The sequence below is a fragment of the Chinchilla lanigera genome, unplaced genomic scaffold, assembly GCF_000276665.1.
Source record: "Chinchilla lanigera isolate Chin_1 unplaced genomic scaffold, ChiLan1.0 scaffold00096, whole genome shotgun sequence".
Taxonomy (NCBI): domain Eukaryota; kingdom Metazoa; phylum Chordata; class Mammalia; order Rodentia; family Chinchillidae; genus Chinchilla; species Chinchilla lanigera.
Window position 1 is genome coordinate 282,981 of NW_004955497.1, and position 27,814 is coordinate 310,794.

The window sequence follows — 27,814 nt, forward strand, 5'->3', positions numbered from 1 at the left end:
GCTGCGGGGCCCGCTCCGGCCTTCCCAGGGCGCGGGGCGAGCTCTGTCGGCTGCAGGCCTCGTGCTCCGGCGGAGCCGCACGTTAGTGCCGGTTTCTGTCGAACAGAAATAGAAAGACTCGAAGTTTTGCGTTGTTTGGAGGCCACGAAGGAATGAAACTTGACTTTCTGTAACGGCAGTTTTAGTTGTAGAAGTATCAAGTGGACGACCATGGAAAGTTTTCGGATGGAAAGTGTAGCGCTCCCGCGGACCTGCTGCGGCCGGTTTGGCGTGCAGCGCTGTGTGAAGCACCTTCGTTTCGGCGCGTGCCGGGCCTCGGCCAGGGCGTGCTCGCCGAGCTACCTCCCTCGCCGTTTATAAAAGCTTTAAACGTGGAGACGGAGTCTCCTTAAGGCTCTGAGAAGTTGCGCAGGCCGGGCCTGACCTGAGAGTCCACCTCGTTCAGCCTCCAAGAGGGTTAGGACAAAGAATTGTGCCTCCATGCTGGCGTGCACGCACTTGCGCGTGTGAGTGCCTGTGCGTGGAGGGGAAAATAGGTTTCACGTGTGTTGATCGGCTAATTTACAGTGTTATTGAAAACACGTTTTTAGCGTAACTGTGCATCTTTTAAACGTAACTGAAAATACGTCAGGGTTCTGTACAGTATCTCTAACAGGATGTGTTATTGAATCTAAACTCCTGGAGCTACTACCTGACATAACTGTTTAATATTTATACTTTCAAAGTGAAAGTGATTTAATTCTCCATCTTTTCACTGTGGACTCCACTAAGATAATAAACCTTTGTAGAGAAAGTTGTGTTTTCAGTGGAGAGCCAGGTTTCTCCTACTCTTTGAGTTTTAATCATTGCTGCATTATACAGAAAATGTCCATTTTTAAAACGAAATAATTGTAGAATAAAGTTCTTATTCACCTCTTATTTTGTGGTGCTAGAGATGGAACCCAGGGTTTCGATGCATGCTAGTCAAGCACACTAAGTCCCCAGCCCTTAAGTACAATTTTTTTAAAACCAGTGCTTCTTTCATACACTTGATTACAGTACACTTAGAAAGTAATTAAAATAATAGTTCCTCATACAGAAAGTGCTTTGTAGGCTGTAGTGCATCATAAGATCATTTTAACATGTAGAGTATCAGAAATCTCATGAAAAGGGTTAAGATTTTTTTATTTTTTGGTAATAGCTCTGGAATTTAAATGGGGTTTTATAGCATGGCTGTAAGCAAGATTCAGCTGTTTCAGTTGGCTGGAAATTGTAAGGCTCTTTAAAAAACCAAGTTAGTGCTGGGGATATAGCTCAGTGGCACAAGCACCTGCCTGGCAAGCACAAGGTCCTGAGTTCGATTCCTGGTTCAAAAAAAGAAAGAAAAAAATTACTAAAATATGCCTAATTTTTATCTAGTTTCCATTTTTTAAAACTAGTTTTCTTGTAAAAGAATTCTTTTAAAATGGCAGTATCTCCCACCCCCAACCTAGTACTGAGGATTGAACCCAGAGCATTCACATTGAACCCAGACCTTTTTTTCCTTTTTTTTCCGGAAGAGGGTAGGGTCTCACTGAATTACCCAGGCTGGGATCCAACCACCTTCCTCAGCTTCTCAGGGTGCTGGGATTACTGGAGTGCACCATCATACCCAGCTTCTATTTTTAATTTGATCTCACTAAATGGTCCAAGCTAGCCTTGAACTTTCAATCCTCTTCCCTTAGCCTCCAGAGTACCTGGAATTACAGGTATACACCACCATACTCAGCTAAAATGGCAATCTTCTGAAGTTCTATAACTAAAATGTTATTATAATAGACTTCCAAGTCGACATAATGCATTTAAATCTTGATATTAGGTCCTCAAAAATAGTTGTGTTTCCTTTTATCAATGCTAGGTTTGGAAAATGGTCTTTGATGGATCGTGTGTTTGTGTGATAGTAGCGGTTAGCTTCTGTCCTTGGTAATGTCTTTGATTATTAGAAGAGAGCAGTTTTCATTTAAGCCCTCCATGACTCCTTCACAGGATAGGAAAGAGAAACTAGTTGAGGTCATCATGATGAAGTTGAAAGAATGTTGGACTTGGAAACAGATGGCTTGATTACAGCATTTGATTAGCCAAACACCAAAGTATTTTTTTCATTTCTAGGTTTGATATATTACTCCCACCCTAATAGCGCTTTACAAAGACCAAATGAAATATGTCAGAACATTTTGTATGATTTTAAGATATGGCAAATTCATATATTGTAGATACAAATTACCTATTTGAATGAATATAAGTGTGATTACATACCTCTGCCTGGTTCTGCTTTTTGATTTTTCTCCCTCCTTCTGACATGCAGTTTCTCCTGAATTTTGTGTAGTAAGTCATATTTCTGAGCAAACTAGGTTTTTTTCTTTATAGTAGGATCCTCTTTGAATTTTTCCTTTGATCACCACTCTCCACTTAATACTAACTGTGGAAAGTTTAATTTACAACAAAATTGTATCAATAGGTCACCACCAGGAACTTCAGTGTGGACATGCTTTTTGTGAACTGTGCTTGTTAACTGAAGAAAGCAGAATTATATGTCCTGATTGTGAAGTAAGTTTTATAATTTTTCTTCTTTCTTTTTTGCCATGTAATTCAGGCTGGCCTTGAACTCAGGGCTATCCTCCTGCCTCAGCCTTTCAGGTGCTCAGATTACAAGGCCTATGCCACCAATTCCAGCTTAGTTTTTCATATTGAATAGATTAAAGCCTAACGTTAAAAGTAAAAAATGTTAGAGAAGTGAAACATCTAGTTAAAAACTAAAAACTTATATTTTCCTGCTGAGTTTTATCTTTCACATCCATTCATAGTTGTTCAAAATGATCAAGAAAAAAGAACAAAGTCATACGTATTGCCAGCATATTTTGACTCTTTAGAGAACTCTGTGGAAAATGACCTCTTTTTATTTATTTTGATGAAGTATATTCCTTTCAAATTCCTACCCCTCCTAGCCTCTTCCTTTTTCACACCAATACCGCACATGCAAATTTTGACCTCTCCCTGTTCCTCATTCTGTGTGTCATCAAATTTATATTTGTAGAAATACTATACTATGAAAAGGCAGGGAAGCAAAACAACTGCCTAAAGTCAGTATTTGCTTCAGAGGTACTAAATATAGGACAACTCTACTAGAACTAAAACCTATCAGTCTGTAACAGTCTGTAAGAATGAATACAAATTATGCTAGGCTGGTGGTCCATCCTTGTAATCCCAGGCAGGAGGATCACTGGGAGTTTGAGGCTAGCCTGGGCTGTATAGTGTGTTTAAGGCCAGGCTTCACTACAAAGCTAGACCCTGTCTCAAAATAAATTAATTATTTTTTTAAAAAGTTTGCTAGATATCTTTTGCTATAAATACAAATGTAGTGTATATATATCCTGGAAAATAGTTGGCTTAATCTGTAAATTTTTTTTCTGTACAAAAAATTGAACCCAGAGCCCTTGCGTGGAGTTACATTCCCAGCCCATTTTTTATCTTTCATTTTGAGGCAGGCTCTTACTTAGTTTCTAAATGCTCATTCTGGGGTAGAATTTGTGATCCTTCCACCTTAGTCTCCCAGAGTGTGGGGATTATGGGCAGTTGAATCTATAAATTTTTAACATGCCCCTAGGGAGGTAGATTGGATTTGTATCGAGTGTTTTTTCTGACATTGTTGCAAACGGGGACACAAGACCTAAAAGGTGATTCTTGTTTTGTTAGCCTCTTCTGAGCTCTTTTGCTTGTGAGATGGAATAATAACCTGTTTTGCCTATCTCATAGGATTGTGAAGATAAAGTCTGAATGATTTAAAAGTTCCCTCCAAGCTTGTAGGCTATTAAAATAATCCTTCATTATTAATGTGTCAATGGTTTACATAGAAAATAATATTGTAATTTGTGAAAGTTTTAAAACATTTATATATTAGAAACAGCCTTTGGAATTATATATTTTACAAATTGTGCCCTTTATTGTGGGAAATTCTTGTCCCCTCTTCCTTTTTTGACACAGTATTCTTCAGATGTGGTAGGCCACATCATTCAGACAAAGGGAGTCCCTATCTTCCACCCCTCAGTGTCCCTCGATGTGGTAAAACATCCTGACAGATTCAGTGGTGTGGTTGGGTGTAAATAAGCACCAGGAAATGGAAAGAACAGACAGCTGGGACCATCTCTGCTCCTGTTATAGTGTTGAAATGGTGTAAGTAATGGTAACTAGGCCTTAATGATTTCATATTTAGTGGTCTTAAATCGATAAACTTGTAATAGTTTTAGAATTTTGGATAACACTTCTGGAGTGTTTACAGTGTATTTGCAAATAATGGTTTTGATTTTAGAGTTGTGATAAATTACTTTGTATCATTTTGACTAGTTTTATTCTAGCTCTCACTTAAGGAGATGGTTTCACCCCAAACCCAAGCCATGGCAAATGAGTATATTCACATTTTTCATGTGCACTGTTTTGGCCCCTACTTAAAAGAGTCCTGTAAGAAAATTTCCTGACTCATTACCTCTGTTTTTAAAATTTAGATTTTTGTGGTTACCCAGTATTTATTTGGAATAAGGTATAGAGAGAATAGAAAAATCTAGTCTAATGAAAACTCTAGTGCTAGGAGGAAAGGACAAATTATCCAATCAATAGATAATTAATACATATTATTAAAATCTCATGTGATTAGGAATGTTACCGTCTAACCACTACAAATATAAACTAGAAGAAAGTACAAATAAATCCGTGATCTTGGATAGGCAAGTCTTTTTAAACATATCATGGAAGTCAGAAACCATAAAAGAAACATTTGTTAAGTTTGACCATATTTTTAATTTCCAAGAGACAAAAACAAGCAAAAATACCATAAATAAAATTTAAATGACAAGCTGTGAGAGCTCTTGTCGCTTTTGATTTTATTACAGTTAGGTATTCAGAAATGTTTCCTTTTTCTGTTTGATTTTGTTTCAGCAGTACTGGGGATTGAATCCAGGGCCTTCACACTAAGCTACATCCCCCAGTCTTTTTTATTTTTTGAGACAGGGTCTCACTAAATTGCTCAAAATAGGCTTGAACTTCTGATGTTTCCACCTCAGTCTCCCAGAATACTGGGATTACAGAGGCACGCACCACAGCGCCTGCTTATATTTCCTTATTAAGTACTCCACCCCATGGTTCTAAATTTTCTTTAATTAGACAGACCTTCCTACCTCAAATACTTAACAGTTATTTGGATTCTGGATACGGGAGTTTACTGAATGATGGTGTCTTAAAAAAATTTTTTTTATGTTTCCCTAAGATTGCTACAGCTATAAATATGAGACAAGAATACTACTCAATAGATGGCTATATTAAGGAAGATTATTTTATGGAAAAATTGCAACCTAAAATGTATGTATTTCTGAAATAATTTTAGAATTATTGATAATATGTCATTCTTAATCTTTGTTTCTAAGCTATTGTTCTAGAAGCCTCTTTAAGTTCATAATCTGTCTTAGCTATTAGTGGATTGGCAAGTTTAGCTTCCAAAGCAGCAGCGAATGTTTGTGCTACTTAAAGTTAAGAATGCAAGAATTAAAACAACAAAACAAGAAACTGAAAGTACAATCTTAGCTGAAGCTATTGCTGCTAGATAAGAGAAAAAATAACCTCCTGTTTTGTTAGTCTTAAGAAACCAGAATGATATAATGGAAGACTTTGGGAAGAAGTGATTTGAGAAGTGATTTATGAAAGAAAATAATTTAGGGAGTCTCTGTCTAAAGTATTGTTGCAAGTAATTTCTTTAGAATTTTAGTTTTGATTTGATTTTTTTTGGTTTGTTTTTTTTGTGTGTGTGTGATACTGGGGATTAAATTCAGGACCTTTGCAATGAATTACCTCTCCAGTCCTTTTTTATTTTTTATAAGGTCTTCCTAAATCACTAAGTTGCCTAGGGAGGATTTAACTTCATAGTCTTCCTGCCTCGGCCTTTCAGAGAGCTAAACTTTGAGATTCTTCCAAGAGTTGGCACATGTATGTGTTAATAAATGCTGGTTGAATTCATATTACAGGGATGTTTTTAAACATACCTAAACTAGAGATAATTGCTGTATTACTTGCGGTGGGGCGGGGAGCAATACTTGGGATTGATCCCAGGGCCTTTGCAGTGAGTTATATTCTTTCAGACAAGGTCTCATTGTACTGCCCAAGCTGGCCTCAGACTTGCCATCCTCCTGCCTCAGCTTCCCAGAGTGCTAGAATTATGGACTTGTGCCACCATGCCTAGCTTATTGTGTTATCTTTTGAGTTCACTTAATTAAATTTTTTTTTTTTTTTTTTTGTCTTTTTGAGACAGGGTCTTGCTATGCAGTTCAGGCTGGCCTTGAGCTCACTTTGTAGCCTAGGCTGGTCTCGAACTCACAGCGGTCCCCCTGCCTCAGCCTAGTGAGTGCTGGGATTACAGGTGTGTGCCACCACACCCGGCTTCACTTACTTGTTTCCTTTTGTTTTCCATGCTAGTCTGTAAATTTCTTTGGGGGCATGGATCCATTTTATTTGTATCTCTCTGGTGCAAGACACAGAATAAACATGTAATAAATATTTGTTAGATGAAAACCATGTCACCTAGATGACATCTCACAACTGGTTGTTGACAGAACCAGACTGAGAACTGAGTATACTGAATGCCAGTACATTTCCCAACCTCTGTAAGTGTAGTCCACCAATCATTTTGTCCACGAGCTCCGTGTAGAGTGATTAGAATAAATCGTTAGACTTCCTTCTGGCTGATTGGAAATAGTGGCCATTGGTCTTATCTCCACAAAGTAGGCTTTTTAATCAAGTTTGAGGTTCCAACATTTAATCAGTCCCCAGCATCAAGCCAGTAACTTATTGTGAGAGGTACACTGAGTTTAAGTAATGAATTCTAAGAACTGTGGCAAATCAGGAGAGTTTACTCCCACCAAAGGACCCAGCCCTACGTTTTGCTAGCTAATTATTTTTACATGTTAAGAACACTCAGTGTTGCTAGATCTTTTTCTTTCCCCTAAGATAAACTGGAACTCTTTAATTCTGTATGAAATTTTCTCACTTAAACAATTCAAGTCAAATTAGGTTGTACTCTTACCTAGATATGTCGAATATCTACTAGGGTTGCAAAATGAAATGTCATTCTCTGAGTTAGAAAAATTCATCCTAACCAGACAGTTCCCAAATTTTTTCCAAATTACCATTTTATAGATTAAATCCTCCATGTATACCTATGTTAGAAACTCCTGCTCCATAATTCAGGTACAGTTTAGCTTAATATAGTTGTGTGGTTTTTAATTATAATATGTCTTCATAATATATTACTGATTTATCTTTAATATTTTGAACCAGGAATTGAATAATGGACTCTTAGGGCTTATGTGTTCACATATCTTTTCAAAACATGGGTAAATCACTCTTCAAAATAGTAAAATACTTGAAAATTAATTTGGTCTTATGCTTGTATCAGATAACATATTTAAATATCATGGTTTATCCCATGAACTATGAGCTTAAGATTAACTTACTCAGCAAACACTAAATGCTTACTGTGTGCTGGCCAATATAGAGATTAAAATATAAAGACAAAAATCAGTAAAAATTCTCTTTAGACAAGAGAATGCAAGCACCTTTATAATTAGTTAAATTCATTACCGTTTTGTAAATTATCCAAGCAAAGCAGTACAATTTTTAAATAGCTGGCATTTCTGTGTAAAAGTATTTTTAATCTGTGTAAAAGTACTTACTTGATGAAATTAAGACATTAATTTGACAAATTCTGTCATTATGAACATCTCTACCAAAAAATATCAGTTAAGAAGTAACTGAAAAATTAAACACAATGTATTATGAAGCTATTACTTTTAGGAATTTGTTAGGAAGTTGGATTCTTAGCCAGGCATGGTGATACATGCCTATAATCCCAACACCCTATGAGACTGAGACAGAATTGCAGATTCTGGCCAATTTAGCCAGATCCTATCTCAAAATTTAAAAAAGGGTTTGGCATGGTGGTGCATGCCTATAATCCCAGCACTTGGGAGGCTGAGGCAGGAGGATTGCCTTGAGTTTGAGGCCAGTCTAGGCTCTATAGTGAGTTTCAGGCCATCCTGAACTACATAGTGAGAGGCCCTAGGTTCAGTCCTCAGGACTGTAAAAAGGAAGTACTGTAGTTGATTAAAATTAAGTTTATATGATAGCATGTTTGCCCGTGGTGTCCTCTCTCCTTTCTTAGAGATAACTGAGAACCCAGTGTGTGTCTTCTTATTAGACATCATATGAATTATTTTTGATAGGGAATAAAAATCATAATAAGTTAAAACTATATATTTATGCTGGTATTTAGAATAATGTACTTGGCATTTTTAGGATGAAGAACTGCTCTGCGGACTTTAAAAAGGTAGCTGGTCATGATCAGGTAACTGTTGGTTTGGAACATCCAACCTCCACTCATAGGAGCTCATCAAGTGCAGTGTCGGTATGAAGAATATTGGTCATGAAGTACAGTGAAATCAGACATTGTGCTTTGTCTCTGGTAGCTTAATTTTCATCTCTCAGGGTTTCTCTAATTATAGTTTTTTTTTTTCTTGGAAGCTTAAAGGTACAGAAATAAACCCACTTTAGTTGTTTGAGTCTTTTGTTTGATTCTAAACTACACTCAAACAACTGTCTTTTCTCAAACATTTCTTTTTCTTCCTAAGGCAGTCCTTTGACTGAATTTCAGAGTTCTTAATGTTTACTTGTATGTAGTAGGTCTAACTGCTTGAGGCCTAACTGCTTTTGTTGTTGTCAGTGATGTGATACTGAGTTTTACCTAATACTATTTCTAATAACTTTAAATTATGTCTTGAATTTTTGTTTTATTTGGAATTTTTGCTGTGCTAAGGATCCAGCTAGGGCCTTGCACATGGTAGGCAAGGCTCTACCACAGAATCATATCCCTGGCTTTGCATAATGTGATGTTCTAATATAAGATAAGAAATACAACAAATTCCAAAATACTCCTGAATGAAGTATGGTCTTTTTATTCAAATCACTAATGAGCAGGGGGAAGGGAATAAGCACTGTAATCTTGCTATCTTTTGCTTCACATTTATATCTCAGTGTAGCCAAATTATAATACTTTTTCTTAAAAGCTCTTTGTAGTTTTCTACATGTGCATTTATTGACTGGGTAGATTGTTCAGGATGGTTACAGGGCATAATCTTGTTTTTTAAAAAAATATATCTTTATGGAAATAATTAGAATGCTATAACCAAAGTTTAAAGTGGTTAGTGGTAAGTAGGATTAGAATGAGCATTTCTATTGCTTATTTTCAAATTTTTATAGTGTCTGTGTTTCTTATCTAATCAAAATGGTAGATTGAAGTTTTCACAACTATGATATGTATCCAAACATCTGTTTTTTATATTTTGTATTTGTATGTGGCTTCCCTCTCAGGAGACTAAAACTACTGAAGAAATTGATGAAGCGTTGAAGATTGCAGGCTATAATTTTGAACAATTAAGTATTGCTGTAAAAGTAAGTGTTTGAATGATTAAGTTCTAATAATGAATGAGTAAATTCTAAAGAGTTAAGCATGTCCTTTCTATTTATTTATTGATTGATTGATTGATTGATTGATTGAGTGATTGTCTTTTTTGACACAGGGTTTCACTATGCAGTTCAGGCTGGTCTTGAACTCTCTATGTAAACCAGGCTGGCCTCAAACTCACAGCAGTCCTTCTGCCTCAGCCTCCCAAGTGCCGAGATTATAGGCATGTGCCACCCTGGCATAGCATGTCCTTTTTAAAGAATGAAAAACTCCTCCCATGACCTATTAGGATTGGGCTTGTAGCATTGTTGTGTTAGAAACCTAATGAAACTGGAACTTTATTAAGAAGTTGTGATTTATACTTCCTGAGAGCAGAGTTTTATCTCAGAAGCATTGTAGACCATTGAGTTTTATCTCGAAGAGTTTTATCTCAGAAGCATTGTGGACCATCTTTCCATCTTTGGACAAACATTTTTTGGCCTTGTCTTCCAGTTGAAAGTCTTTATTCTTTTTTCTTCCTACTCTAACTAGCAAAAAATAAACTCTTTTGGTGACAAGAAACAAGCTCTTAAGCACCAGTCGACAATAAGTTTGCTATAGCTGATTGTGCTTTAGCTGCTTTTCTACATAGAAGTACATTTTTGATTGGCCAGAAGTCACTGTAACAAGTTAGCTTTCTCAAAAGGAATGAAAATTTAATAAAAGTAACAGGACAGAAGAACTATGAGAGAAGAAAAATATTGAGAAAAGAAAGTAAAGAATATTACCTGAGATGAGAAGCAATGACAGAATTATCATATACAGGAGAAAAGAAAATCTATAATAGTCTTCATCATCTAAACTTGGGAGGGGCACAGTTTAACTCCACACAGAGTGCCTCCATAGTCTTGTTTTTCAGTGCAAAATACATCCATTATATCTCAACATCCCTAAAGTCTTAGGGATCCCATTCCAGCATCAATTCTAAGTGCAAAATCTCATCTAAATATCTGCTACGTCAGGAAAGGGTGAAATTCAGGGTGCACTTCATCCTGGGCTAAAATTCCTTTGCACAGTGAGCTTGTGGATACAGACAAAAAATTATCTGCTGCTAAAACAGTGGTGAGACAGACACAGATCAACATCCTTATACCAAAAGGGAGTAATTTGAAGAAGGGTCATAGATTCTAAGCACAGTTTTTTAAATTGTATAAAAATGCAGTGAAATGTGTGAAATAGGTAACATTTTAATTCAAGTGTACTTTCTAAGTTTGTTGTTTATAGTCCATGTTTGCAGTAGAGAATGATTGCATTCATCCTAGAGAATTGGTGCATGTGCATAACAGGTGTTCATTCTCTTTAGCCTTTTCCCTGCTCCTTCTTCCCCCTCCCTCCCTATCTTGGTCCCCTGCCATGGAGAAATTCAACTGTTCAAAATAATTGGTGTCCTGTATGGCTAAAAAGGGACAAGAAAAAGTTTAGGACCTGGTTGTGATAGAGCAGGCCTGTAATCCCAGCTGCATGGGAGGCTGAGGCAGAAAGACCCTCAGTTTGACAATATAGCAAGACTCCATCTCCAAAAATAAGTTTTCTAAACTCTTATTTTTTTTTTTAATTTTATCAGTGGTTTTTAAAGTCTTTTTGCCACATTATCAGTACAAATGGGGGTAAAAATGTGGTCTTGGCTGATGAGTACCAGAATTTAAAGTTGAACTTAGTAGTTCTGTCTATTATCATCTACCTCTTGTGTTGATATTTTGAAAGGTCTAGAAAATACCTTTTACTTTAAAATTATATTGACAGTACAGCTTCTCTAAAGTAAAAATACCAGATTAGGTGTTTGAATTGTCTTTTCCAGACGCTTGAATTCACACAGAATCAAACTAAAGAGGAGACAGACGGTCTTATAGAGGTGGTAGAGAAACAATTTGATAAACTTTTTGCTTCTCTTGTTTCCAGGTAATAACTTAAGGATAATGATTCAATGAAATTGAAGTTTTTAACATTAACTTATCCTTTTATTTCTTTGTTTAGATTAATAACTTGTACACAGGTTTGAAAGGTAAGAGTAGTCTCTACAAACTGATTTTTAGAGCTTAAAATTGAAAACTTTTTTTTCTTGTACTGGAAATTGAACCCAGAGCCTTACTGAGCTACATCCCCTGCCCTTTAAAGAAATTTTTTTTTCAGGGAGGGTCTCACTAAGTTACCTAGGTTGGACTCACTTGAGATCCCCTTGCCTCAGCCTTCCAGAGTGCTGGGATTAATAGCATGCACCACCACACCTGACTGAAAAAAAATTTTTTTTCTTTAAATGGCTATTTATTGTCTAGTTCTAAAAGTAACTTATTTTTCTGGTACTGGAGATTGAACCAAGAGTTTCTGTAGTGAGCTACATCTCTAGGCTTTTAAAATTGTTAACTACCTTCTTACTTAAGGCAGTTAGCTCGGAAAAAATCTTCCAAAACCTAACTTGTGCTGTTGAACTCAGCATACTTACGAAAATATAAAAAGAATTTGCATAACTTTTTTCCTACATAGTTCTGTCATTTTCTGATAGTGCTTATTTGCGTCAGAGCAGAAGTCTAATAGGCATTACTAATCTGGATACTTTTTTCAAAGTTTTTTGATATGTATTATTTTTAATCAGACTGTATGGGTAACGTAGACATTCTTTCCATTATGAGTTTCAATTAGCAGGATCATAAAATTTTGTGATATGTTTGGACTAATATACTTAGTACCATCACTTGTGCATTTGACTCTTTGATCAGTACTTTTAGGAAAATGTCTGTGTATGATGCCTGCACATAGACCTGATCTACAATGCATAAATTGGTTTTGTTTGTTAGTTTGTAGCACTGGGAATCAAGCCCAGGGTCTCATGCGTGCTAGGCAAGTGCTGTACTACTGAGCTGTAACTCCGGCTTTTGGTTGATATTATTTATTCTCCATATTAGTGTTCTCTCACATTTGCTTTTAAGCTTTAACATTCAATGATAGGTCATATGCAGGAGTTTTGGGGGGTGTTGCTGTTTTGCAAAAACATGCATAACACAAATTTTCTTTTTAACAATTTTTCTTCTTTGAGAGATAATTACTTTTGTTCCTTTTTAACCATTTAAAATTGGTTAAGACCAGTTTAGTTGCATATGGTAATTCTTTGTATAACTTTTTGAGGAACAGACACACTATTTTCCATGGTGGCTGGATGTACCATTTTACTTTCCCACCATCAGTATCTGAGAGTTCTGTTTTCTCTACATTCTCATAGACTTGATATTTTTGTTGGACTTTGTTATTGTCATCTTGTTTTTTAATAGTAGCCATCCTTATGGGTATTAAATAGTTACTCATAGTAGTTTTGTTCTGCATTTTCCTGATGACTAGTGATAGTAATCATCTTTACATGAGCTTATTTATTGGCCATTTATATATCTTCTTTGAAAAAAAATCTAAGTCCATTGTGCATTTTTGAATTGAATTATTCTGTCGGGGTGTTAGGAGTTCTTCATATATTCTGAATATTAAACTTCATCCTTTGAGTTACCTTTTCACTCTTTTGATAGTGTCCTCTGACTTATAAAAGTTTTTAATTTCAGCTGGGCCTGGTTGTGCTGAAGCAGGAGAATCACAAGTTGCAGTGAAGCCCAACCTGGAAAATTTAGCAACATAGTGAGACCCTGTCTCAAAAAATGGGCTGGGGATCTAGCTCAGTGCTAAGGCTTTCGGTTCACTTCCCAGTACTTAAATTTTTTTAACTTTATGAGGCCTGTTATCCATTAGTTTATCTGTTATTTCTTTTGTGCTTTTGGTATCATAGCCAAGAAATCATTGCCAAATCGAACATCGTGATAACTTTTCCGCTATGTTTTCTTTTAAGAATTTTATAGTTGTAATTCCTACATTCAGATTTTTAATCTATTTTGAGTTTAATTTTTGGTACATAGTGTGTCTAACTTCATTCTTTTGAATTTTCCAGCATCATTTTTTGAAAAGACTGTCTTTTCCCCATTGAATAATCCTTGTCAAAAATCAGTTCACTGTAAAAATCAGTTCCTGGGCTTTCTATTTTAGTTTGTTAATCTCTATATCTGTCCTGATGCCAGTGCTACACTGTCTTGGTTACTACAGGCTTGTAGTAAGTTTTGAAATTAGAATGTGTGAGTCTTACAACTTTGATCTTGTTTTTTGAGATTGTTTTGGTTATTCAGGGTTTCTCTTAAGGGTCCCACAAGTTTGAAAATAAATTTTTCTATTTCTGTAAGAAATGTTATTGGGAATTTAATAGGAGTTGGATTTATTTATAGATCACTTTGAATAGTATTGACATCAATATCGTCTTCAAGTTTGTAAATATGAAATGCCTTTTAATTTATTTATAGCTTTAGTTTATTTAAGCCATTTTGTATAGTTTTTGATATACAAATCTTTTGCCTTCTTGGTTAAGTGCATTCTCAAGTATTTTGTTCTTTTTATTTTTGTTTGACACATATTTATACATATTTATGAAGTAAAGTGTGATGTTTTGGTTCACAGGTAGTGATCAACTCATGATAATTAGCATGTTAAATTTTTATAATTTCTTTTTTATTTAGTACGTGTCTATAGTTTTTCTTTTTTATTTTAAAAAGAATTAAAAAATAATAAAAATGAAAATAATACAGAATTTCAAAACAAGATGGTAGGAAATCAACAATGGTTGTTATATTACATATAATTTCTTTTGTGTAAATATATTCAGTCTTCCAGCTATTTTGAGATATATAATATGTTTCTGTTACTCATATTCAACCTATTGTGCATAGAACCCTATAGAGTTTATTCCTGCAACCAGACAGTAGCATTGTATTGTTGATGAACTTTTCCCCCATCTCCTTCTCCTATTTTCCACAATCTCTGTGAACCACTGTTCTATACGATCAGTGCTTCAACTTCTATAAGATTGGCATTTTTAGATTCTACTTCTGAGTGAGATCATGTGGTGCTTGTCTTTCTGTGATTGATTTGTTTTCCTTAATATAAGTGTCCTTCCTAAGTGCTAGGATTACAGATGTGCCCTACCACCTGGGCATTTAGGTTTATTCCATATCCTAGCTATTATGAATAATACTACAATAAACATGGTAGTTTAGATGTCTTTTTGACTTGTTGATTTCATTTCTTTTGTGTATATAAAACATCATAATGCCTTTTTTTTCCAACCACTTTCCCTCCCCTCTTCTTCCTCTCTTGATCCCCTTTCCATTTGAGAAAGATCTATCTCTCTACCTCCTACTAGATAGATATATCTACTATTAGGGTCTTCATTTATATTTTGGGTTTCTCATATAAGACAAGCCATAGTATTTAAGCTTGTGTATCTGATATAGCTCACTTAAAATTATGATCTCAAGGTGCATCCATTTTTCTACAAAGGACTCAAGTTTGTTTTTCTTTATTGTTTTTCATAATGGTTGAGCTAATTTACATTCCCACTAATAGTGCATAACAGTTTCTTTTTCTTCTCATCCTTGCCAGCATCGTTTTTTGGTTTTTGGTTTTATTTTGTTTTGCTTTGTCTTTTGATAATAGCTATTCTCTGAGTAAGGTGATAATGTATAACCTTGTGATTTTGATTTGCATTTACTTAATGATTAGTAATACGAAGTATTTCATATATGTTACCCATTTTTGTGTCTTTTTTTTTTTTTTTTTCGGAAATGTCTACTCAGATCTTTAGTCCAGTTTTAAATTGTGGTTTCTTGCTTTTGAGTTGGTAGGTTCCTGTATAGTATATTCTAGATATCAACTCTTGTCAGATGTATGTTTACAAATAGTATTTTCTCCTATTCTGTATATTCTCTTTGCTCTGTTGTTTATTTCCTTTGCTGTACAGAAGCTTTTTAGTTTGATATAGTCCCATCTGTCAGTTTTTGTTTTTGTTGCCTGAGTCATATCTAAGTCATTCCTCAAAGCATTGTCCTTTAGTGTTTTTTAGTAGTAGTCTCATAATTTCAGGTCTTACATTTAATCCATTCAGGTCTTTTTTGCGTTATTGATCATTGAGCTAAGGGCATTCACACTAAGCCACATTCCCAGCCCTTTTTATGTATTGAGACAAGGTCTTGCTAAGTTGCTTGTGACCCTCTTGTCTCAGCCTCCCCTAGTACTTGAGTTTTTTTAGGTTTACAACACCATACCTTACTCCCTTTAGATCTTTAATCCATTTTAATCCATTTTGAGTTGATAAATTTCATATTCTTCATATAGATATCCAGTCTACCTAGTTTTCGTTTATTGACAAGACTGTCATTTCCTCATTGTTTGTTCTGGGCTCCTTTGTTAGAAGTCACTTGGTTGTCAGTTCATAGGGGTATTTCTGGGCTGTATTCTAGTATATTGGTCGATGTGACTTTTTTTAAAAATATCATTCTGGTTTGATTACTAAAGTATTATTGTAAACTGCCTCCAGCTTTGCTTTTTGCTCAGGATTGCTTTGACTTCTTAGGATTCTTTGTGATTCCATACAAATTTTATGATTTTTTTTCTAATTCTGTGGAGAATGACATCAATATTTTGATGGAGATTGAATTGAGTCTGTAGGTTACTTGGTTTTTTTAGGGGGGTAGGGTTTGTCTTTTTCAGGCTGGCCTTGAACTCACTTGGTAGCCCAGGCTGGCCTTAAACTTGCAGCAGTCCTCCTGCCTCAGCCTCCCTAGTGCTGGGATTACAGTCGTGCACCACCATGTCAGACTATAGATTACTTTGGATGATACATTTTCACAGTATTAATTCTATTTGTGAACATGAGACATCTTTCCATTTATTTTTATCATTTTGTCATTTCTTTCCTGTAGTACTTTTCATCCACTTCTTTTCTCAATGTTTTGTAGTCTTAATCATAGAGATCTTTGACTTTGGCTAAATTTATTCCTAGGGTTTTTGTAGCTATGAAAAATGGGATCTTTCTCTTTTCTCTTTTTCAGATAACTGGCTATTAAAATATAGAAATGCTACTGACTTTTCCTTAAGCTTTCCTGAATTTGCTAGTTCCAACAGTTTTTTAGTGGAGTCTTTAGATCTTCCAAGCACAAGCTGCAAACGACAGTTGGACTTCTGCTTTTTTAATTTGGGGATCATTTTTTTCCTCTGATTGTTCAGTCTATGATTTCTAGTCCTGTGTTGAGTAAAAATGAACTTTCTTGTCTTACTCAGTTCTTGGAGGAAAAGCTTTTTCATTTTCACCATTCAGTATGATACTAGCTATGGGTTTCTAATGTATGGACTTTTTAATGTTCAATAACTGCTGTAGTTTAGATATTAAACGTTCCCTAAAATCCCATATGTTGAAGGCTTGGTTCCCAAGCCAGCATTATGAGAAGGAGGTAGAACTTTCAGAAGGTTGGGCCTAGTGGAAGGAACTTAAGACACTGAGGCATGCCCATGAGTGAAGTATTGGGACCTAGCTCCTCATATTTCTTGCTCTTTGTTCCCCAGCTGCCATCAGAGGAGAAGCTTCCTCTGCTGTACACTCCTGCTGTGATTTACTACCTTACCTCAGGCTCAAAAGCAATGAGGCCAACTCACCATGGACTGAATCTTTTAAGATCATGAGCCAGTATAAAACTTTCTTCTGTTTAAGTTGATTCCCTCAGGTAATTGTCACAGTAATGGGAAACTAACAAAATACCTAAGTTGTGGAGCGTTTTTACTACGAGGAGATGTTTATCAGATACATTTTCTGCATCTACTGAAATGATCGTGTGATTTTTGTGCTTTATTCTGTCAATGTGATGTATTGTGTTTGTTTATTTATGTAACCATCCTTTTATGCCAAGAATGAATCCCACTTACTTCATTTTAGTGAATAATCATTTGAATGTGCTGTTGAATTTAGTTTGCCAGTATTTAGTTGAGGATTTTTGTCTGTAGGTACATCAGGGATGTTGGCCAGTAGTTTTCTCTTTTGTTGTTGTGTTCTTATCTCATTTTGGTAATAGGATAATAGTAGCGTCATAGAATGAATATGGAAAGATCCCTTCTACTTTGGCTTTTTGGAAGAGTTTGAGATATGTGTTATGGTTTATATCTGTGTGTCCCCCCTCAAGCCTCATCCTTTAAAAGCTGGGGCTTGTGGAACGTGATTGGATTACGGTGGTGTGGTACAGCTTTCTTGTGAGGAGGTGGGGTCTTCTCCAAGAAGGCAGGTCATTGGGGACACAACCTGGAAGGGCCAGTGTCCCTCCCTGGCTACACCTTTCATCACTGTCTGCTTTCCTACAGCCACAGTGTGAGCAGCTCTCCTCCAGTGTGCTCCACTGCCATGCAGTCCTGCCTTGGAGCCAGCCAACTAGGGACCAAAGCCACTACAAACTGTGAGCCAGAGTAAACCTCTCCTCCTGCAAGGTGTACACGACGTGTATTGTGTCTCAGTGATGAGAAAGTGACTGAGGCAGCAAGACTGCTCCACAACTCATAAACTATAATAGTTTATAGTTTTCTTGTAGTGTTTTGTTTTTGCAGCATTGGGAATTGAACCTAGGACCTCACACATGATTTTGGTGAGCAAGCTAGGGAGACTTGTAGAATGAGTTAGGGAGTGTTCTTACCTGTTCACTATTTTGGAAAAGTCTAGAGAAGATGGGCATTAATTCATCATTAATTGTTCAGTATACTTCACCTGTTGCTATAGTTTGGATCAGTGTACCCCAGAGGTCCATATAAAAAAATTTAGTTCCCAGGATAGCCTTATGGAGCTCATTATATCATTGGAGGCATTCCCTCAAGGAGATTGTGGAGTCTTACCATCCCCCGTTTCTCTCTGCTTCCTACTTCAAGATGTGACCACTTGCTCCCAGTGTAATATGCTGCCTCGCCAGAGGCCCCAACAACGGGGCCTGTCTATCTTGCATTTAAACCACCCGAGTTATGAGCCAAAATAAACCATCTTTAGTTGATTGATAGCTCCTATCAGGTATTTCATTATAGTAACATGAAGTTTTAATATACCAATCATACCATTTGGCTTAAGGATTTTCCTTGTTGAGAAGCATTTGATTACTGATTATATCATCTTACTAAATATTCTAATTCTTCATGAGTTAGGCTTATCATATTGTGTGTTTCTAGGAATTTGTCCATTTCATCTAAATTATCCAGTTTGTAAAATTGATATTAATGTGCCTACCTTTTCCTTTTATTGTTCTTGTGTTCTCTTTGGCTTTATTCTTTTTCTAGTTACTTATAAAGTTAGGTTTATTGATTTGAAAGCTCCTTTTAAAATTTTTTTTTTATCTATGAATGTCTCTCTTATCAATGTCTTCATTGAAGCCTATATACATTTTTGTGTGTTTTTGTTTCATTTGTCCCAAGATAGTTTCCTAGTTTCCCTTGTGATTCCTTCTTTGGCCTGTTGGGGTTTAGGCATATATTGTTTTTACATATTTGTGAGTCTTCTAATTTTTCTTCTGTTAATTATTTCTAGTTTCAGCCCATTGTGATCAGAAGAGAACTTCTGAATGATTTTAATCTTTAAGTATATTAAGACTTGTGTTAGGACCTAACATATGGTCTGTCTGGAAAATGTCACATGAAGCTCAAGGAACATATGTATTCCTCTTTTCCTTGATGGAATCTATCTATCTCCAGTTGATCCATATCATTGCCCAAGTAATCTGCTTATTGAATCTGTTCCTTTTTGGGGGGGTGTACCAGAAATCAAACACAATATTGAATCTATTCTAATTGTTTTTTGATTATCAAAGGGTGGGGTAGTCGTCTTCAATTATTGTGGACCTATCCATAACTCTCTCAATTTAAGGCATTTTAATAAAAAATACATACTTTTTCAAATTTTGCTTCTTATATTTTGACATTCTGGTGTTTGCTGAATTAATGCTTGTAATTATAGTATGTAAATATATTATGTACACTATTACTATAGGTACTCCAATTGTTCAGGTTATTTGCATGAAATACCTTTTCCCATCTTTTCACTTTCAACAGTGTCTGTGCATATATCTAAAATGAGTTTCTTGTGATGTCATCTTGTTCTAGAAGCAAAGAGACCAACGAGGAAAAACAGGAGGATTTTTTTAGGTGTACGTTGGGCTCAACAGACTCCTATGTATCCAAAAATGGCTGAGCCCTCAACAAAAGGAGAAGCCCTCTTTTATACAGTTTGTGGTGCCAAGTAAGCAGAAGTGAGGCAAAGGCAGTTAGTCATCCTAGCAGCCAGTCTTATCTTAACCTTGAAAAGAGACAAATCTTGTGAATCTCAGGATGTCAGAATGTTATAAAGCTTGTTTATAGCCACCAATTGTCAGTTTTTCCATGAGAGAACTGCTGTTATCAGTGAGAAAGGTACAGGACCACACTCCTGAGGAAGTGCGCCCAAGGAGCTGCCTGCATGGAGCTGGGAACATTTTTCAGGAGAGGCTAGTTTCTCTCAGAGTTCTGCTTTAATATAGTTGAGTCATGATTTTTACTCATCATTCTATGCCTTTTGATTAAGGATGTAATTCAGTGTACATTTAAAGTAGTTACTGTTAAGGACAGATTTTTGCCTTTTTTGTTTCTGTATGTTTTTTAGCTTTTTTATTTTTGTTCCTCATTTCTTCTATTACTGCTTTCCTTAGTGTTTACTTCATTTTTTTATAGTGACACGATTTAATTCCTTTTTTGTTTCTTTTTGTGCATATTCTACAGTTTCTTTGTAATTATCCATGAAAATAACATACAACCTCCTAAAGTTGTAAGACTTACAACAATCTGTTTTGAGATAACAGCCTAACTTCAGTTGCATAGAAAAATTCTACTACTTTACATATATACCTGTCCTTCTCTTCCAAGTACAGTATTGGGGATTGAAAACAGCCTTTACATTGAGCTATATCCACAGTCGTCCCCCATTTTGAGACAAAGTCTCACTAAGTCACTAAATAAGAAGTTGCCCAAGGTGGCCTCAAACTTGCAATTCTCCCGCCTTAACCTCCCAGAGTGCTGGAATTATAGGCATATCTTTCCTTCTTAAATGAGATCTTCCTCATATACCATTTTGCTGACATCATAATAAGGTTCTTCCATGTGCATGAGTTTTTAGGTACATTCTGTAACTTATCAAAATGACCATTTTTTTTTTTTTCCTAAAGAAATCATTCCTAGAGATTGTTTTTGCACTTTGAAGGCCTATATCCATTCTGTCCAGTTTTGGTGTGCTTTTTTCTTTTAGGGGCCAGATTTGATTTTGGAAAATAATGAGAAGTCATTTTGTTTGATGAATAAAATGATTGAATAAATTAAGAATTATACTGTTAATTGCCATAATGTAATTCCACTATGATATACAGAAAAAGTTTTGAGTGATGAGCTAGAAGTAATGAAGAAGTAACTACATAACCCTTTCTTTGCTTTTTGGATGTTATGGTCAATTGCTGTCTAAACTCTGTTTTGATGATGTCTATTTTAAAATCTTGTATTTGTATCGATGGATATTTTTCAATGTATAGGTAAATCCTTGTAACAAGCGAGTACAGCGATGTCTTTGTAAGGGCAAGAAACTACAGGATGGATAGAGCCAAGATTTCTCTTACTATTGCATAGAATGATCCTGTATCTAGAGTCTCACCTCTAATTTTGTTATAGCTGTATTTGTACATGATAACTATCTCCTTTTACAAAATTTTCTTTCTCTCTAATCATGTGTGCATGTCTTTCACTTGTAACACATTTTGGTTCAATTGAATTTCACATTTAATAATGTTATACGCCCTTTATCAACTAGTAAAATTATCTTTTCAGAGAAATAAACTGCTCAAATAGGAAAGAAAAACTGGAGTAAGGGAAAAGATAAAAAAAAGAAGGAAGGGAAAAAATATGTACATATATAGACAAGATAATTAAGATAATTGTACTACTAATTTCTATCGGTTTATTGAAAGGAACAGTTAATGCGTAATTGTTTATATCTTTGTTTTTATTTTGTTTTTTCTTTTTAAAATAAAAAATATATTTGTACATACAAGAATAGATGGGATAAGTGTACTGCTGATGTCTATTGCTTTATTGAAAGGAACAGTTAATGCTTAAATTTTTTTCTTGACCAGTTTTGCAGGCTTATATCTGGTAATTAGAACAACTGATTTGAAGACAACAATATGCAATATAACAACCATGGTTTAATTCCTACCAGCTTGTTTAATGAAGCTCTGTATCGTTTCTAATATTTTTTATTGTTATTGTCTTTAATTGTTGGATCAATTTTGCATTCTTACATCTGGTAATCTGAGCAACCTCATTGAAGATAACAATATGTAATATAACAACCATTGTTAATTCCTATCTTGTTTTTAAATCCTGTATCTTTTTATTTCATTTTTGTGTTGTTTTGTTTTTATCTTCATTATTAGTTTTTTTCTCTTTAAAATGAAAAGAAATTATCCTTTCAGGTGCTATTCAGTTACTGTATGCCTTACTTAACCATGTTATTTAAATTTATCACCTAGTGAAATTAGTCTTTCAAATACTATTTAGTCATTATAAATTCACATTTATAAACAAGGAATAGTGTCATATGCCTGTAATGCCAGTGCCTCAGGAGGCTGAGGCAGAAGTATTGTGAGTTTGAGGACATTGTGGGCAACCTAGTGACTTAGCAAGAGCCTGTCTCAAATTTAAAAAAAATTTAAGGATTACAGGTTGGTGTGCACCTTGGTATGACGATCCTGAGTTCAATCCTCAGCACTGCCCCCCCCAATTCACATTTGTTCATGGTATAAAATAACTTTATACATATTCATATAAAATAACTTTACACATATGTTCATGGTATAAAATAACTTTGGTGTTTTAAATGAAGGAAAAAGAACTTGTGTGAAGAACTTGTAAGAAATACAGATGATTATTTATCACATATAATAATGGCCAAAAGCTACATTGAACAGAAAAAAAATGATTTGGATGCAGCTATGAAGATAGCAAAAGAATTAAAATCAGCACCTTCTCTGAGGACATTTTGTGACCTTAACCAGGTAATTTTAATTGTTTATAATGTAAAACTAGGTTTTATGGTGGTTTATTTTACATGTTTCATAATATGGGGTTTAGATTATGCTAACTTATACAGGTGCTCCTTAATTTACAATGGGGTTACATTCCAATAAACCATTGTAAGTTTTGAAAATGCATTTATACAATTAACGTACTGGATATCAGAGCTTAACAAGGTATACTTGTAGAGTAGCAATTGTTTGCTCTTTTGACGTGTTAGAGTATTTATTCTTCTGACCACAAGGTTTTCTGACACTTGTCCAGCATCGTGAGAGCACATAAGATCACATATCACTATCCCAAGAAAAAGATCTAAATTCATATTCATAATATTGTTTTCCCTAAATGCATATTGCGGTCACACTGTTATAAAGTCAAAATGTCATAAATTGGACCACCATAATTCAAAGGACCATCTGTATTGGTATCAACTTAGGATTCTTAGGTATTTTGAATTCTAAGACAAACAGTATTAAATTTCTTTAGTATATTTTTATCACTTAGGAAAATACTACAGTAAAGTCTTTATAACATTATCTAAGAGCAAGTAAGGTGACATCAAAGTGAAAGTTAAGGTTTGTGTCTGTCAGGTTTTCATCACTACTCTAAAATATCTGAGATGATCAGCTTATAAAGCGAAGAGATTTATTTTGTTCACAGTTTTGAAGCTATTAGTCTATGATTGTTTGGCTCCATTGCTTTCAACCAGTGGGGCCACATAATCTGGGGAGTGCATGGGAAAGGAAAACCACTTGCCTCATTGCCAGGTAATAGAAGAGAGTGGAAGGGGCTGAAGTCCCACTGTCCCCTTTGAGGACATGGCCTCCCTTTCCCACTAAGCCCTACCTCTTAAAAGTTTCCACTGCCTCCCAGTACTGGTATAATAGAGGCCAAACCTTTATCACACAGACCTTTGGGGGATACGTGAATTCAAACTAGAGCAAGACTTTTAGGACACCTGAATAAAATATGAAGACATTTAAGAATAATAAACTAGCCAGGAGTGGTGGCACACACCTATAATCCCAGTACTCAGGAGCCTGAGGCAGGAGAATCACAGTGAGTTCAAGGCCAGCCTGCACTATAGTATGAGACCCTGTGTCCACAAAAAAAAAAAAAAAAAAACCAAAAAGAAAAACAACAGAGTCAGGCCCCTGGTGCCCAGTAAGCTGCACAGCAGGGAGTGCCAGCCTTTGGGCTGGACCCTAGCCATGCAGGTGCCAGGAAGGCAGGCCCCTGGCACCTGGGAAGTCACACAGTGGGGCGCACCAGCCTTTGGGCCAGCCTCTAGCTGCACAGGCACCCAGGAAGCTGCATAGCAGCATGCGCTGGCACACATCGGCCCCCAGGCCACCCACCATCATACGGTCGAGAAGTGTCACAGCACAGAGAAGCAATGTCACAATTGGCCTGCCACACACCGGCTGCGGAGGCCCTCCCACAGATGTGCATGAATCATCCCGACATGGAAAAAATTCCTGGGAATACATGCCACACAACGGGTTGCTCTTGCCCCTGCCGTTGAGAACCAGAAAGGTCCAGAGTCAGCAGAGGAGCAGCTGCTGAACAAGGACTCAGAGAACATGAGAATACAGACTATGCCCGAAGACTCAGAGGTATAGTTGACCGGGGTCATGAGAGCCGTTTGGAAGCTGGAAACCAGGAGGACCTTCTGCAATACCTGGGGAGACCCCTGGAAACCGTTCTTCCCCTGACAGTACTGGCTGAGGTAGAGGAGCGCGTGGAGTTCCGGAGAGGTCTGCACCAAGACTCATGCTGCCTATACTGATGGTTAGGGAGAGGACACTAAGTGGTTGCGGGGTCCCAATGCGATGGGAGGCTGGAGAGAAAAAGCTACAAAAAACAGCTTTTGCCCCAAATGGCTCACTTGAGGTGTTAGTAAGAATTGCCTCCTCAGTATTCTATAGCCATGATGAGGAGGAGGCCAAGGAGAGAAAACAAGGAGACCGAGAAAAAGCAGCTGCTTTTGCTGCAGCATTAAGAGAAACAGACCCTAAGTCTGATTCTCAGGGTCCCAAGAAGAACTGGACGACTACATTCATCTGCTACCACTGTTAAAAGCCAGGCCACCTCAAGAGGAACTGCCCTAAGAAGCCCCCTGGGCCATGCCCTGAATGCAAAGGAGACCACTGGAGATTGGTCTGCCCTCTGAAGCCGAGGCCCCAGGTCTGGCCCCATCAGAGCTCAGACCCATCCTACCACTTAGTCCAACAGGAATGAGAGGGCCCAGGGCATACCCTGCCTTCTCCCTCTGGCCAGACTGTCATCTCCATGGAGGAGCCACAGGTAATCATGACTATAGAGGAAAAAGAAAACAGCCTGTTGCTAGACACAAGTGCAAGTCTCTCGGTCCTTCTTTTCAATCCTGGCCTTCCAGCCGTCACACCTCAGTGAAAGGAATCACTGGTGAGGAGGTAATACGCTATTTTTCACAACCCTTAGGCTGTAACTACTTGTTAGATCTTTTCTTGCATATCTCTGTGTTCCTGAGAAACCATTTTGAAGATAACATCACGTATTACAGCAGCCATTGATATTTTCCTACTAATCTGTCCATAACTGTAATGTTTGTATTGTTCCTATGCTATTTCATAAATGGATGTATGTTTATTATTGTGTGTTTCTCACAACAACCATTGAGAATAGTCAATGATGATTCGATTGGTCGCTCATGTATAGCTCTATTTATTTTCTTTAGAAACTACTGTGAAGATACCAAAGTAATAGTACAACAACTATTGATAATCTCCTACCACTTTTGTCTGTAACTCACTATTATTTGTTTGTTTTCCTGAGAAACTATCTTGTAGATAACAATATGTAAAACAACAGCCATTGATAATTTCCTACCACTTTGTCTGTAATTTGGTAAGCCCCCCATTACTAGCTATCCTTCTTTTACTCTTTAAAATAAAAAAGAAATGAAAAAGAAAAACAACAGTAAAAGAAAGAGTAGTAAACTAAATGAGACTTTGTTTTGTCTCATAAACAGTTTAGGTATGGATGAACCCTTCCCTTAAAAATTTAATTCAAGATCTCATTCATGTTTTTCTTTCCTTACTCCTCCCACAATGTACAAGTCAACAGAAGAATTGCTTCAACATTCATCTAATCTTGTACCTACAATATAGAATTGGGCAAAGATAGAGTTTCTTGGGGTCTTACTTACCATAGATAATCAAACGTTTGGGCCGAATCAAAATGTGGAACAAAAGCCAGGGCTTGATCTGCTTCCACAGTCCTTAATATTTAAATGAAAACCAAAGAGTTTGCCACCCTCTTACTTGGACTGGCCTTCCTTGAGCCCTAATTCTAAAAACAATGATGTTCATTTCCTCTGTATTACACATGAGATACGAGGCAATGAAAAAAATTACAAAATTTGGTCTTCCCCTGGTTAGTTTAATTAGGAAGATGAAACAAAAGAGAGAAATCATTTGAAGATAACCTCGGTGCAGGGGCTGGGGATTTAGCTCAGCAGCACAGCACCTGTCTGGCAAGTGGGAAATCATGAATTTGATTCCTGGTACTGGAAAAAAAAAAAGCTAGGTGCAAAATGAGTCTGATCAGAATTTTCTGTGATCATGCAGCTAGATCCCATTTATTAGCTGGTATGTTGTTGTTTCCTGTAAATATATTTCTTCAGAAAAGTTCAAACTCCTTTAGAAAAAAAGTTATAAACTTCTTTATATCCACCTTCAAGTGCCCAAAATTGAGCCTTTGAGTACATTAAGGAAACACCTGAAAATAATTTTCTTTCTGAAATCTTACCCTTTCAGCAATATTTATGACAAAAGAAACCACATGAATAACACATATCTTTTGATTCTAGATTATCCAGACTTTGAAATTAACATTTGAGAGTGAATTGTCACAAGTTAATTTTCTAAAACCAAGGAACCCCCCCAGGTGAGTAAGTGATGGTTCAGGAGATCACAACAAGTATAAAAATGTGTTGGAACCCAAATTTAGTAACTGAGCAAGTAGTTATGATTTGAACTTTGGATCAAAAATGTTTCCCAGCCAAGCAGCCAATTTAAAATAATTATGATGTATGATATATTTGAAAGTTATTTAAATGTTTTCAATTATTTTAAGATTGCAACTAATTTCTGTTTAGAAATGGTAATAATAAGTGTAGAATGTTTTATATGCTAATGCTTTATTTTAGGTTGAATATGAATTGCAATGAGATTATCTGTATGTTAAGCAGTATGGGAAAGATTGAATTTGAAGATTCAACAAAGTAAGTATAATGCAACATGCCATTACTATCTGACAGCACCTGTTACCTAAGAGAAAAACTGATGTTTAGTATCATATGATTCAAAAGCTGAAAAATAAGCATGGCAGACCTATAGCCCCACAAATCTGTGAGGCTGAAACAGGAAGGTCACAGGTTTGGGCCCACCCTGGGAAATGTAGCAACTTTGTGAGACCCTGTCTCAAAAGGCCTAGGGATTTAAGCTAGGCATGGTGACACATGCCTATAACCCCAGCACTTAGGAAGCTGAGGTAGAAAGATTACTGTCAGTTCAAGGACAGCCTAAACTACTTAATGAGACCCTGTCTTAATAAAACCAGAAAGAAGGTAAAAGATATGGGGCTGTAACTTGTGTGAAACCTCTGGTTTCAATTCCTACTACCACCCAAAACAAAAACCCTAGTTTCTGTAGTTAATTTCTATGTACAATATGTTTTAAAAGATCTGGAAGGGGCCAGTATTCAGTGACACATGTGTTGAAGTTATATTTGAGATTCACTGTGTCAACAAGCATTGAGCACTGATTGCTATTAGCTTAGTCACTAACATCTCAGATACTGAGATAAATGTCAGATTGCGAGTGGAACACATGTAAAAGATAAAATGTGTAACTACTATGATAGTATATGCAAAAAAGGAAGAAAGGACTTATTAGTTTTGGGAGTAAATGAAAAAGAGATTTTATTTCTCCTTCTCCACAAAAAATGAGTAGCAGGTAGAAGCGAGGATAAAATAGAGGTAGGCCTCTTAGAAATACATATGGGCAATGAAATAGCATGCTGCATTCAGAGAATGGCATCCACAGTTCATTCTGTATATCCCCATGGATACACAGAAGCTCAGCTTTGGGGACTTTGATTGCTATGTAATGGTTAGCTAAAACTAAATAAAATTATAAATTCAGTTCCTTGGCCTCACAAGCCACATTTCATGTGCTCAGCAGACATGTGGCTATTGGCTACTGATCTTAGTCCATTTATGCTACTGTAACAAAATATTTGAGA

The 27,814-nt window shown here is 36.3% G+C and overlaps 1 protein-coding gene across 5 annotated transcripts in view; it reads left to right on the top strand.

Moving 5' to 3' along the window:
- Rnf17 (ring finger protein 17) overlaps window positions 1–27,814 on the top strand; it is a 147,441-nt gene that overhangs the window by 422 nt on the left and 119,205 nt on the right. For 3 of the 5 annotated variants that reach the window (XM_013505510.1, XM_013505513.1, XM_013505512.1), the window contains exons 2-9: window positions 2,477–2,565; window positions 5,276–5,367; window positions 8,353–8,401; window positions 9,424–9,504; window positions 11,355–11,455; window positions 22,335–22,506; window positions 26,379–26,455; window positions 26,718–26,792. In XM_013505510.1, coding sequence (XP_013360964.1) covers window positions 2,477–2,565; window positions 5,276–5,367; window positions 8,353–8,401; window positions 9,424–9,504; window positions 11,355–11,455; window positions 22,335–22,506; window positions 26,379–26,455; window positions 26,718–26,792 — 736 coding nt within the window. Of the gene's footprint in view, window positions 1–2,476; window positions 2,566–5,275; window positions 5,368–8,352; window positions 8,402–9,423; window positions 9,505–11,354; window positions 11,456–22,334; window positions 22,507–26,378; window positions 26,456–26,717; window positions 26,793–27,814 lie in introns of those variants that run through there. The other 2 variants (XM_013505511.1, XM_013505514.1) reach the window with 2 other exon arrangements.